The sequence below is a fragment of the Semicossyphus pulcher genome, unplaced genomic scaffold (assembly GCF_022749685.1).
Source record: "Semicossyphus pulcher isolate SPU_LCO1_2020_fin unplaced genomic scaffold, fSemPul1.0.p SCAF_10, whole genome shotgun sequence".
NCBI lineage: Eukaryota > Metazoa > Chordata > Actinopteri > Labriformes > Labridae > Semicossyphus > Semicossyphus pulcher.
The window spans coordinates 6,910,557-6,924,656 of record NW_027211604.1 but is presented as its reverse complement, the minus strand read 5'-3'; the positions used below and the strand labels follow the sequence as shown (position 1 = coordinate 6,924,656).

Here is a 14,100-nt window from a genome sequence, read left to right as displayed (position 1 = left end):
AGCAATAGGCCTCTGTGGCCTCTCTTCACTAACACATATGCGATATGAATAAATATGTATACATAAAAAAGAACTAACCCATAGTATAGACCTGGAGACAACGTCTGTCCTGTTGACCATAGATGCTCCTAAACATTCTTCACAAATGACCCTGTTTTGACTGAATTTGATTAGTGACTCATGAAATATGTCGCATCATAATCCTGTTGATGTTTGGAGAGATACTTTATTACATAACCCTGCAGGAATCCCTGCTCAGGTTCAATCCAATCACCCAAACATCCTGTAACATATTAAACCAACTAACCCTTCTGACCTCACCTGACACAGGAATAAGCTTTCATTGCAGCATTAGTCCCACAGGTGCGGGTAAATCACACTCTCAGTGTAACTAGAGAACCTGTCGACAAATACATTCTAGATATTCTCTAGAGTACTTTGTTCTTTCTTGTTTAGTAATAAGTAGAACACCTTGTTTCATGTTATTCTCTGCAGTAATGCTAAAATCTGTGAGCATCGTGTATGAGTTTGACTCGACTACATCTGTACCTTATGCTTATATAATAAGGAAAATATCCATCCATTGTCTACACCGCTTATTTTGTTCAGGGTCACAAGGGGCCTGGAGCCTATTCCAGCTGTCACTGGGCGAGAGGCGGGGTACACCCTGGACTGATCACCAGTCAATCACAGGGCTGACACATAGACAGACAACCTTTCATGCTAGCACTCACCTACAGGCAATTTTAGAGTCACCAATGAACCTGACGAGCATGTCTTTGGACTGTGGGAGGAAGCTGGAATACCTTGAGAGAACCCACACATGCACGGGGAGAACATGCAAACTGAACACAGAAAGGCCCACTTTGTCTGAACCAGGATTCGAATTAGGGACCTTATAGTTGTGAGGTGACAGCGCTAACCACTGCACCACCATGTAACTGATTAAATATAACATTATTGTCATACTTTTAGAGTATAGTTACACTTTGCTGAAAATGCAGGTCAAATGAAGATAACTTTCAAAGAGTTGAGAAAAAGGGGAAAAGACGACATGAGGTCAAAAAAAACAAAAACAAAAAACAGTGAATCCAGACACGAATAAGTAACACGACTGTCGACAGTACACAAAAATGTCAGATCTTTACTGTTTAGTTAAGCATATATTAAATGTTTCCATAAAGGAAACAACATTAGTCATTCAGGTGATGACTTGGTGTATCTTCTCAGAGCCCACATGGTGGTGCCATAGGACAGCTAGCTGCGTTTCATTCCTGACATCTTTTAACAAACAGGTGCAGAGGTAGCTGCCTCTCCTGGCTGCGCCCCCCCCTCATGGTTGTGACCTCAGTGGTATTTTGGAGACTGTGGGCTAACAATGTCACACAAGCTTTATGTACCTACAACTTCCAGCACACTGTTCTGTTGTTGAATTGTGGCCTTTATTCAACGTATTTCCTCTTTTATATCCTATTTAAAATGTACATAGCAAATTGATGCTAATGCATACTGATTAAATGATTTGAGTTTAAGCATTTGTGTAGTTGACATTAGACAGAATGAACAGAACAGATGCAACCAGGAAACACAGCTGTTCTGGATAGAAGCTGTAAACAAATTCATTGTCATGTATAACCTGTTACGATTTCTCCCTCACTGCGGATGAGAGACGAATAGTAATGTGTGGGAGATACAGGTGCATTACTTGTATTGTACGGCTCAGACACGCACGTCTTGATCTATAATTGATCAAAGCATCGAGCCCTGACTTCTTCTGAAAAACTGAGGCGGACATGAAACCCTCCTGCACTTACAATTCTTCTGATCCACAGTCCAACTTGAAAATGTTGGATTGAGAGAAGTCTAGACTGGAATAAAAACAGGACAAATAATACCACAAGCTAAGAGAGTAAAGATATCCACCTTTATGTTGCAGCTAAGTGTCCATGTTGACATTTTGTGATCTCCTGCTGACATTAAACGGTCATATCTTTCCTTTAGGGCTTTTTAGAACCGGTTTAGACAAGAAACAGAAGCAGCTGGATCAGAGTTGGGAAATTTATTTTTGTTTAAAAGTGCCTTTACAGTACCCCATGAGGTATACAGTGTGATGAGACGTGAGGTTGTCAATGGCTGACTGAAAGCTTTCATGTTATTGTTGTATGTAGTTACACTTAATGAACAAACGGTTTCACAATCTTAACTTCATGGCACAATCTAGTGGAAACAGAAAATAAAATGGCAACGAATCCAGGAGTAATGCTTCATATGATAAAACCCTGCCAATTCAAAGTGAGGATTCTTTCACAGTTGTGGTCCTATTTCGCTTACGCTCACATCCCGACAATCACGAGGGCGTGCTGCACCTGAACTATCCCTTAGCCACTCAAAAACCTGAAGCACACACGTCTATTCAACCGAACAAAACCACTTTCTAAACAAACCCTTCCACATATTGCTTGTTTTTTTTGGATTCATTGGTGCAAAAAAAAAAAAAAAATCTCTGTGACAATTAACATGAACCAAAGGTAAACCCACACACACACACACTTGGGACACTAACTCGTCTCGTGTAAGGAGTGATATTGCACTGCTTTTCAACAAACAAAAAGGTATTACACCGGTGTCAGACGTCTGTCAGTACACCCACGACACAGGCACCCACTGTGGGGTGGAGGTGGCCTGCTCCATGGCCTCCTCCACGCCTTTCACGCTCTCGTCCACGTCGTTGTTGACGAGAACCACGTCGAAGAAGTGTCTGTATGTGGCTGCGATGGCGTCCGACTCTTTCTTGATCATCAGTAGGTTTTCCGTCTAAGAGAGAAGACACAGAATGTTAGCGGTTGTTGAGTAACAGGGTTTGGTGTTTCGAAGGATTCAGTGTATCCAGATGAAGATTTAGCACCTGAGCAGCTGTGTTGGTCGGAGCGATGAACACGACGAGAGGTGCAAAGTCAGCAGTCAGCAGGACTTTCAAGGTCTGCAGTAAAAGAGAGAGAGAGGAAGAGTTTTGTTAGACAGATTATCTACATTCAAACAGCTCATACAGGAATTACGAGGAAAATCAAGAGTTACAACCGGAGCCAACCCTGGACGTCACACATGCAACACTGTCTGGATATCTGGGAAGTGTGCTCCTGCAATTACTGTTTATCACGATAGGTGCCGCCAAAGAGAACGAAACTGAGATCTTCGAGATTATATCTTTAAAGACACGAGTGTCTCAACCCCAAACAGGATTGAGCTCAACAGGTGGGACATGCTTGCTTTCATGAAGTCAATCTTCTGTGTAATGAGACGTAATCGCAGCATTTTGACGTATATTGTTAATTCATAAAAACAGAGCAATTTTTTGTTCTCAAGTGAAGGCAGTATGCTTCCGTAGACTCTGGATGGCTAAATTTCCCTCACTCACAGCGTTTCCTTTAATGTTATATCTCCAGAACAACCTGTGCATGCTAACCTGTGGTTCTACATCCAGCAGCGCGATTTTGTCCTGCTCGTGGATCTTCTGGATGGTCTCGATTTTGGTTCCGAACATGTTTCCCTGGAAGCTGCCGTACTCCAGCAGCTCATTTCCGGAGATGCTCTTGGTCATGGCTTCGTTGGAGATGAAATAATATTCCTGTCCGTTCTCCTCGTCCTTACGCTGCGGCCTGGTGGTGTCTGTATAGAGAGGAGGAATACTCAGCATGAGGAGGATTCTTCAAACTTTGCTTCTCTCTTAAAGAAACAGAAACTCTACTCACGAGGAGCAGGGTAGGAAAACTTCTCAGGGTATTTGGTCAATAGTGCATTTTTGATATGGCTCCTTCCTACACCAGGTGCACCTGAAAAGAGCAGAATTATATATGTTCAAGGACATTTGTTTATTTTTTTATACCTCTAAGATTTAACACTGTTAATATATAATATAACGGAGATGGGACACTTACCAATAAGAACCAGTGTTTTCCTTTTGAAGGCAGGGAGCTGAACAACCTCCTCGTAAGAAATCACATCCAGCTGGTCAAAAACTGCAAAAGAAAGGATTTGATTTCAAACAAACGGTTCAGCTGAGACAATAACATGCAGGAGAGATGGTAGCACAGATGCACTCACTGGAGCTGTGTTTAGCCAGGTACTTGTCTTTGCACTTCTTCTTCTTTCCGAACGGGCTGCAGGACTGGCTGCCCTCTCTGGCCTTGCTTTTACTCGCCACCCTCCTGCAGAAGAAGATTAACGGTGAGCTCGGTCTGTTTTATTTCACGCTGATGCGAAGAACATTATGTCAGTCGTCACTCTGGCATGTCGTTGTGACGTGTATGACAGGGGCCGCTCACCACTCCTGCAGCTCTGGGGAGGGGATCAGCCCAGCGAAGTCAGCAGCGCTTCTCTCCACTCGGCCTTGCCACCAGTTCGGATCCTGCTTGTTGATGATCTCGATGATGTCACCGGTTTGGAACTTCAGCCCCGCCTCTTTGCACGGGATGATGTCGTCCTTGGTGGGGTCATAGTCAAACTGGGCCCTCATGTACATCTGTGAATAACGATTACACATATAGTTTTTGCTTTTTTGGAGGAATAAAACAATTGCAGACTGTATTTAGAGTTTGTTACACTAAAGCAACAAGTTGAATAATATCCAATAACTCGCTCAGCCTCTGATATGTTTATATTTATTGTTCCTTTTTAAAATAATCTTTCAGCTAACTGTAACTTCTCCAGTTTCTCTGAGCTATAAGAAGACATTTTCTCCTTTTCAGTATGCCGGATTCTTTTTAAGCATTACTTGAATTTCTTTGGTGAAATGTTTATTAATATTTATTGTAAAAGAAGCCAATATTTTGTAGTTCATTTATACTACACACTAAATAAACTACGCAGTCATTGTGATGTTGGGCAGTCATTATTTACTTGTTGGGATTTTAATAATCTCATCCTGAGAAGTGCTGACAATTGCAGCTAACAAGCTAAGCCCATATTGTTGTAAGTAGAGGCTAACGCTATAAACAGATGCTAATCAGCATATGCTGGACTACAAAGACCTACAGTACCTGTCTGAGCAGCATTCTCTCTATGAATAAATATTCATAGAGACTTTCTAACACACATTTTTAAATACAGTAAATGTTATGAAATTCACCCTTAAAAAGCATTTACAAGCTCGTGATGTGATCTCTGACAGCTCAACTCAGCAGGAGGCAGATTAATTCATTCAGTTCAGTTCCTGCTAAAAAATGTAGCAGCGTAAAACGATGCTTAATTTAAAGCTAAATGAAAATCACCACATGTGGTGTCTTTTAAACATTCAGGTTTAGCGGCTGCAGGACATACGGTTAGCAAATACTCAGGAATAGCATACTAATGCATCCTGGGATTTGGAGTATTTTTGAGAGACATTCGTATATGTACATCAGTAAACTGTCAGAAATCACAACAGGCACACATGTAAGTTCTCCTTAGGGTGAATTATCACTACTGTTAGTAGAGTTTCTGGTGTCCCCAGCTGTACACAGACACATATTGAACCAACAGTGTATACTCTGGAGTGGTCTGGGTCACCAAAAATAATGTAGTTTGAGTATTTAAGTGTGAAAAGCGTATCAACTAACTCACTAACTACATATCAATGCACTACAAGCCTTTACGTATACTGCCATCACTGAGCACAGCAGAGATGCATCTTAATGCAGTGATTAACTGTATTGAGAACAACATCACTGAACTCTACTTTGAGCCCATTTAATCAAAGCTCTTCTTATGATGTGCAATCAATAGAAACTGAAAAGCCGGCAGCCATGTTTAAGGCAAAGGAGGCACGTGATTGGCTGCTGGAGAACATGTGATGTGCTGTGGCCAGTAGATGGCAGAATGAAACACACTACCAAAAGTGTTTCAAACTAGCAGAACTAAAGCGAGTGATGTTCTTTACATTTATACTGATTTATAGTCACCTGGGTTGTTCACTGACTAACAGAAGATTCACCTAATAAAGAACAAAATGCTTTTAAAACGAAAGACGAGGAGGAAAAACTGAAAAGAAATGCAATCAAATCCATCTTTAAAAGGTAACTATTATATCTGAATGTAAAGCTAACTCTCTTGTGCATGCAAATGAGAACACATGAGAATCACAAACTTCACTCACAACAAAAGGACTAGCAAAAGCACCACAACACCAAAGCTGAGAGCACACTCTGCCCGTCGTGTTATTACCTTACAGGCTCGGGACCGACTCTGCAGGTTGGGAATGATCGTCATCGTGACGACTCCGTTGGTTTCTTTCTGTGTGGAAAGATGACACACACGTTTAGTCGTGCGATAATGACATTAAGGTCTGCTTTGACTTAGAGTTACAATCAACTTACCAGGATCTTTTGTAGCTGATCTACACTTTGGTCTGTCACACTTTTTCCATTGATTTCTGCTATTTCATCGCCTTCATGTAAGGACCCTGGAGGGAAGAAGAAGATTATTGACTAAACAAGTTCTTCTGTCTTCCAGCTTAATCTCCGTGTTGCACATATCATGGTCGTCATATCTCAGCATGTCCGCTGTGAGAGATATGACAGTGATCACAGCCTCCTCCGGTACACACAGGTGTTAATGATGCTACGACAGATTTTCTGTGTTTGGAACCAATTATTGACCTTTGAGTTCAAGAATTTCCTCTCTAACACACCAGGTCAGCACTCCGCCCACAAACACTGGAACCAAATCGATGTGTGATTAATCACCTTGTCTGTGGATCATGCCCCCGTGCAATATTCTGGCCACTGTGCACCTCTGTTTGTCATTCAGCTTCAGAGTGACGCCCTGCAGACACAGAACACAGCCGATGAAGAGGAATCAGCTAAACAACATGGTGTGTGTGCGTGTGTAGAGGCGGATATTATACATACCAATGGCTCTGAAGGACTCTTTTCAAAGGCTACTTCTTTCATCTTGGTCGGTCCGGTACCGTTCATGTGTGCGGCACTGCCGTTACTGTAGACGTCTGCTCCTTTATTCTCATAGGTTTGCATAGCAGTCTGTTTAAATAAAGAACAAAAACATATATTTATTGTTTAAATCATCTGTAACCCCCCTTATGCAAATCACTGTACTCATTCGTCTGCACATTTACAGTCAGACAGACCACAATCAGATGATTTTATCCTCCAATCACTGCAGGGGAAGCTTCTCGCTAATGTGTGCTAACTGCTATGTTTCATTTGCAGTTTCAACATATGTTCAGGGTTGAAAATTAACTCGGTGTTATAACACTTCATTAACCACATCCAGGGATCTGGAACCACCAGGTTCATGTGGTCATGGAGACCACCAGTGTCGTCTGGCGTCATCAAAGAGCAGCGTTAATGTAAGGACGCTAATTCTTCTCAGACAATCTTACAAAGACGGCAAACTGTTTGAAGGAATTCTCAGTGAGTAGACCCAAAGCTGACTCTGTGGATTCATACACTTAAATTAACTCAAAGAAGAGTCAGGAAATCCCCAAACTCCAGGAAATTTCCATACGTCCTCCATATGTAAACAAAGATGTTGTCTTGTCTAGATCGCCGTCAGAGGAGGGATGCACGTGTCTTCAAGGCTCCTCCTCCTAATAAAGACACTGCAGACTCACATGGATGTATCTGACACAAGATAAGATAATGACTCCTGTGGAGTACTTTCCCCTCTTGAAGCGAGCGCTCGTGTTTAATATAAAACAATGAAATCAAAAGGTTTATAAATTGGTTACTAAACTGACATCGGAGACGCGATTTGCTGCATCAGCAAAAACTTTTGACACATCAGCATCTTTCCTCTGACATCAGCACTACAATAAACCAATAAATATCATTATCACCCTCCTCCTCCTCCTCGCCTTTAACCCCAACCCTGAAACAATGTCAAGATAGTTACTGCAGTGGAGTGTGGAGCACAAGCAGGGACTTCTACTGCATTTCTTTAAGGCCTTTTTAATTATTTTTAGAAGGACTTTTTCGCCCTCTGTAAACTTAATCATCATTTAGTAAACTGTGCTCAAAAAAAAGGAAAAAACCCTTGATAAAAATGAATATAATGTCCCTATTTTCGTGTGTTTTCATGTACAGTCCCTGAGTCATAACACAGGCAGTTGTTTTTGTGCGCAACCTGATAGTTATTTACCAGCCCTGTGCTGCTCCCTGTCAGGACCGTACAGTACCAGGAGGGAGGATTTTGGATGCCGTCCCGCAGTGCACAGATGAAATTACATCCTCTCAGGAGAAGAATCTCTGCTGCAATTCTGCTGCAGATAAAAATCTCATATCTCTCCTGCAACACCGAACACTGTTTGTTCCATCTCTGGAAGACAATCCTGTGGGTGTCTTATTTGTTATTTATATGACCGAGACAAAATTGTGGAGCTGCTCTGAAAGCAACAGGAAATTAATTTTGTGAGAGTGCATGTCTCAATAAAAGTGCTGAAAAGTAACAGATATCGCTCCTATAATGGGGTTTATTGTTTTTCCTAATTTAGACGAACTATTTTATGGTGCGCATCATCAGCAGTGATAAATGTTCTTCTTCTGTTCACATATATTGGGTAGATTTCCTCAAGGCACAGAGCAGGAGACTTCACCTCCCCTCAGCGAAGACTGAAACTGACAAAGGTTACATTTAAAGGTCAAACATTGTCACTGTGATAATCTGCTTTAGTTAGTGAATTAAATCTCTCACTTAAAGCAGGGAAAAGAGGAAGTAAGTCCTTGCACTGAGTGCTGAAACATTTGATTAGATTGTCTAAGTCTCATCACACTCCATCAGCTCTTATCAGGCTGTGAAGAGAAAAACACATGATTACAGAGGTATTTAATCTGCTCCGTAACAATGAGCTCCAATCACTACTAACAGTTCACATGTGTTCCTATGATGGGGGTCAGGAAGCCCTTTCACAAACTCGAAATGCCAGCTTTGGGTGTGGAGGAGCAACAGGATAAACAAACAGAGGGAAGAAGAGAGGAAAGAGCGGAGCGCTTCCTGTTCTGGATACTTGCTCATCACGTCTGAAGAAAAGAGCAGATTGTGATGGATGGATTTCATTAATCTGTTGATAAGATAATAGCAATCTGTAGCTATTGTTCTGCTGCTAGTGAGGCTGATTACATTATAACATCTGTGTTTCTTACGTGCACTTTCTCTGCAGATAATTAGCCTTTCAAGTCATAAAATATTCAGTATTCAGTATCCTTCCCTCTGTTGAATTTGGGGAGGATCTATTGAACACAGTAGGATCAATGTGTGACTCTGTCTTTTAAGGATCAGTGTGATTAATGGGCCTGTCAGACACACTTTTTGCAAACAGATTGGAAGATATTGAAGAGATCAAACAGAAGTAGCTGGAGGGGCTTTTAAAGACTGGTATTAAAGTAGGACATTCAGTACTCCATTTGACGGTGGGGGCTCATCAGACTTGCCTCAACTTGTTTGGGACTCAAAGTTTTGACTTTCACTTCAAATCTGAGGACATGTGCGGTGAAAATAACAGGTTTTTGGAGTTAAACTTGAGTTGAAATGCATGAATGGCTGTCTTTGTCAGGCCAGTGCTCAGTAAGTCTCAAGTATGTGGAGAATAACGACCCTGAGGTGGAACAGAGCAGAACTCGCCTGCTCGCAAAGTCAAGATAAAGAATCCCTGAGACACCCATACTTCATTTAAAACATAACTCTCTTTATGAAGCTCATTCTGGCCATTACACTCAGCAGTCTGCACTGTGAGATAGTGCACCATGTGACCTCACTAAAAGACACAGATTTCACAAATCAGCATCAAGCAGAAGAAGAACATTGACGAGGTTGCGGCTCAAGGCTATTGAACCGCAAACTGCTGATGTCAGGAGAGGAGTTTCCTCCCTTCACGGTGGCTCTGTGCTGACTTTTCACATACAGAGAAGAAGTTTAGAACAAAGAGGTCCCTCGGTAACACTGGCTGCCCAACAGAGGCCTGGAGTTCGACCGGGATTTAAAGTCTTAACTTCTGTCTGAGCAATCATGTGAGACTTTGAGGGCAGAGTGTGAGGTTTCACAACATAATCAGGCCTTCAAAACATCTTAAACAGCAGCCTGGTACAGTCAGATGCAAGTCAACAACATGTCTGGAATCAGGTGACACTCATACTTGAGCTGAAGTCCAGTATGTACTCTGTCTTCTTCTGTATAACATATCATTTTCCCAATAAACAGGACAGTAACAACAGGACTGTTACCTTTAGATGACTCATTGTCTTATGACCACAGCTATAAATATAGATTTTTTGACGTGTGTTCCTCTTATTTGTCAAGTGATTTGCTTACGTAGTTTTGTGGGAAAACAGAAGTGAAAATGTCAATGCAATGTCTACAGGGTCCCAACTAAAGCTGACTGAGCAAATCCCGATCAGTGCAGTGGTTACAGACACAGACCTGCTGATTTGTAAAGAATCATCTACATGTATACACTAGCTCTTTGTTTAAACAGATCAACACACTCTCACACACGGCTGCAGTAAGTTGTACAGAATGAAAACATAACGGGGTCTATTTTTAGAGGTCTAGTCGAGGAACAAACAATCGGTCATGTGCCCCATCTATGCCGCTGCTTCCCGGAAGCAAGCATGAACACCAAAATCTGGGGGGCAAAGAAAAAAAAAAACATGTTAAAAATGACACCGTACCTTGTCAGACTTTGGTTTGTTTTGGAGAAGCTGCTCCAGGTACAGATCGGAGAGGGCTGTCCGGGCGCTGCTCACGGGCTCCAGTATGACAGCAGGTTCGTTTTTATTGGATTTTAACGTCATCTTTCCCTGTAAGCTTGAAAAAAAAAAAACGTGAACCCGACGTGCCCCCGCTCAAGGTCCGCAAGAGGCTGGCCACACGATGCAGGGAACCGCTGATAAGGAGGCCTGGCGGTGAGATAATCTGTGGGAGATTAAAGTCCAAGGTTTTGATCAGCAGCAGGTGAGGAACATGAGATATCTGCTGCGGGGACACCGCTGACAAAGCAAGTAAACATGTAACTGACTGCTGCTCATAGGGACTGGCTCATGTTGCATTTACGTGCCCGCTGTAAGCTCCGAAATCCCAGTACTGAAGTTGTTTATATTAGCAGGCATTGAACGGTTTCTAAACGGAAGTGAAAGCACAATAAACTATGCACAAGAGGTATTTCATTTCGTTGATCTTTTAAGGTGTGTGTTTCTTCTAGTTTCAGCAACATGTTTGAACTAGCTTGCCTACAATACTGTTTTTTGGATACAATAGCCCAGTAAGCATGTGTTTAAATGCCAATCTACTTTGTATCGGTCAACTGTTGACCTAGTCAAAAACAGTGGAAGTGAATGAATACATTATTGGTTGGTTGCTTGTTAGGTTTTAATCTTTATTAATTTTATTTACGTCTTCTTATTGTTTTTGTCCTGAATCTGTAGCATTATCTCCTTTCTTTTTGATTTCATAGTCTTCTGAACCATCAAAACTTTTCACTGAGTCATTATCACTAAAGTGTGAGAGTTAACAAGAAATAGGCCCAATGAATTCATACAATAATTAGCCTATACTACACAAGAATTTCGAAACAATGCCACAGCAGGACAAAAACGCTATATATGACTACCAATGACTGTATATGATTACAACTCTCAACAAGCCGCATTGATATTCATTTTAAGCAGTTGGTGTGCCGTTAACGGAAATATAAAAAAATTCCGACAGTACTTGAAAGCAGCATTACCGCAGCGTTCTCGACAGGGCTGGACTATCAGGCTTCAAGGGGGGAAAATAACAGTCCTTCTGACTGCGATTCCAGCAGCAGCCGATTTGTAGAGATGTCGCCATAAAACACATCGCCAGGCTGCCGTGTGGTTGCTATTTAACAGATAAAAACTATCGTTAAATGGAGAATACTCTGATCGCAGCATCTATTAATACGTTTCCGGTTTGACACTGTCCAGAGAAATGGAAACAGTGTTGCAACCTGCACGACTGTGTTTTTAAAAGGTTAATTAAGTGCAACGATTTAGTCAGCAGTGGTGATCATGTGACAGAGGCTATACACAGGAGCAGATGTTCCTTTATATAACTATATGGTTTTTCAAAACAACACAGGGCCCAAACTCATACCAATGATAACCGATGCAACATCAAAAGCATAGCCTGCACTTTATTTTGAAAACAAGGCCCAAGTGTTAGGGATGCACGATATTGGATTTTTTTCTGATATCCGATATGCCGATATTTTCCAACCCTTTTTGCCAATTGCCGATTTCCATACCGATACAGTATTAGGCACTTTTTTTCCCCGATTATCTGATTGCAGAGAACGTCAAGTCTCCCCTGTAGTAGAATTGATATCATGTCTACTCTTGTTGTAGTGGCCCACTGGCAGATGCAGAAATAACATAATACATGCTTTTTAAAATGTACACATTCACTGGGCAATAGAAGAAAACTAAAGGTTAAAGGTTAAACTTAGGTTATGTACAAAATGCCATATTTATTTGTTTGTAACATTTTCTTTTCTTTTTTTAGGGAATCATCAAGCGTTTGGGCAGAATTAAAGTGTTGTTTTATCAGCGGAAAATATCGGCAGAAAAATGACATATATCTGCTGATATGTTCTTTTCAAGCCATTATATGCAGACACCGATAACGTGCCGATAATATCATGCATCCCTAGTGCTTAATAGGGCTGGGCGATATGGCCAAAATCCTTTATCACAATATGGGATTTTTCATAACTCGATAACGATATATATCACGATATAGCATGTTTTCTGGTAATTTTACAAATAATTAGTCTCTATGAAATAACCTCATGGTAAAGCCTATTTTTTGGATAATCCTGTGTGAATGAAATAATTGACAAATAAGAGTGCTGAGTTTCCCTTTTCGCTTGGGCTGAGCCTGCGTCCTTTTCTGCACATTGTGTGTCCGCCCTCTCTGTGTTAATAAGAGGCGCCTCCCTCTGTGGTTCGCTCCAGGTTCGCTCCCAAATGCAAGGATTAGAACGTAAAGTGTTGTGAAAATGATGTAAAAATTGGCGTAAAGCAGTTTAGCTGCTTGTTTTGTGACATCACGATAGAGACGATATAGAAAAACACATACGATAGACATTTTCATATCGTTTTGATGATATACAATATATTGCCATACTGCCCAGCCCTAGTGCATACATATTTAAAGATAAAAATCTTATTTGCTCCTTATGTTCAATGAATATTTTTCACAATCTCAGAAGAAGGAATACACATCGGGTATACTAAATGTTTTTGAAGGCCACTCCGTTATAACCCCTTAAGACACAAGTGACAACTTCATAACAATTTTATAAAGTTGATACAGAGTGGTGAAAATAAAGATGTTGCTTCCCTTTTATTCTTAAATCGATCCAACTGTTTGCTCTGTCCTTTTATATATTGATTTAAATCTATTTTGAGGCCCCATTTGTAGCAGGACATGTTGTACTGACCCTCTGCTCTCTGTTTTAAAGCACACCAAAACAGAGTGGACATTTGGGGAGAGTTAAAGAGTTTCTATCCAGGTGTTGCTCCCCGATTAACAGCCAATGTCCAAGAGCGCCTCTAGAAGGAGCCAAAGAGCAGGACTGTATCAGCACCCTACAATTAAACCACATCCTACTAAGACATTAAAACACTGAAAAAAAAGAAATACTTTGTATGACGTCATTAGGAACAAATTGATGGCTAAAGTAAAAATGTAATTATGTAATCAAGAATCTTTGTAATATGACATAAATATATCTGGGGGTTTGGGTTAACATGGCCGAGCGTGTAAGCAGAGCCTGTGACAGTAGCTGCCTCTGAAGCTACGGGTCATTAATTTCCTGTGATAGAAAGGGTTTTTCATGCTGTCAGCTGAGCACTGTTTCACCTGATTTACTCTCTGGTTGCTCTCTTTTATCAGTGTCTTGTTCCATCAGTAACGTCTCATGTCATGTCACACCCGGTTACTTCTCCTCTGCCCTATTTGTTGGCCTCAGAGGTTTCCACCACTGTCTGTTTCCTGCAGGATTCTGTCTGCTGTCATAAACACAGATACACTCTTAAGTCTTAAAGGATTAACTAACAGAGAGAATTGAGAACAGGCATGTATGCATGG

General features: G+C 41.2%; 1 protein-coding gene across 1 annotated transcript; it reads right to left on the bottom strand.

Annotated features, from left to right (window-relative positions):
• Positions 1 to 2,044: 2,044 nt before the first annotated feature.
• On the bottom strand, positions 2,045 to 10,993 carry mpp1 (MAGUK p55 scaffold protein 1). The gene is made up of 12 exons (XM_069678151.1): positions 10,659 to 10,993; positions 6,885 to 7,013; positions 6,720 to 6,798; positions 6,351 to 6,436; positions 6,199 to 6,267; positions 4,323 to 4,519; positions 4,102 to 4,205; positions 3,936 to 4,016; positions 3,750 to 3,830; positions 3,464 to 3,666; positions 2,906 to 2,980; positions 2,045 to 2,814 (listed from the first exon to the last, which is right to left on the bottom strand). The coding sequence occupies exons 1-12, from the start codon at positions 10,779 to 10,781 to the stop codon at positions 2,638 to 2,640; spliced, it is 1,404 nt and encodes a 467-aa protein (XP_069534252.1). The 5' UTR covers positions 10,782 to 10,993; the 3' UTR covers positions 2,045 to 2,637.
• Positions 10,994 to 14,100: the final 3,107 nt, after the last annotated feature.

Bases quoted from the DNA above. Each gene is read 5' to 3' on its own strand.
- mpp1 (XM_069678151.1), bottom strand. From the start codon at position 10,781: ATGACGTTAAAATCCAATAAAAACGAACCTGCTGTCATACTGGAGCCC. The intron at 6,437-6,719 runs GTGATTAATCAC...TCTTCCCTCCAG, and splicing joins GGGCATGATCCACAGACAAG to GGTCCTTACATGAAGGCGAT. The intron at 4,206-4,322 runs GTGAGCGGCCCC...CTTCTTCTGCAG, and splicing joins TCCCCAGAGCTGCAGGAGTG to GAGGGTGGCGAGTAAAAGCA.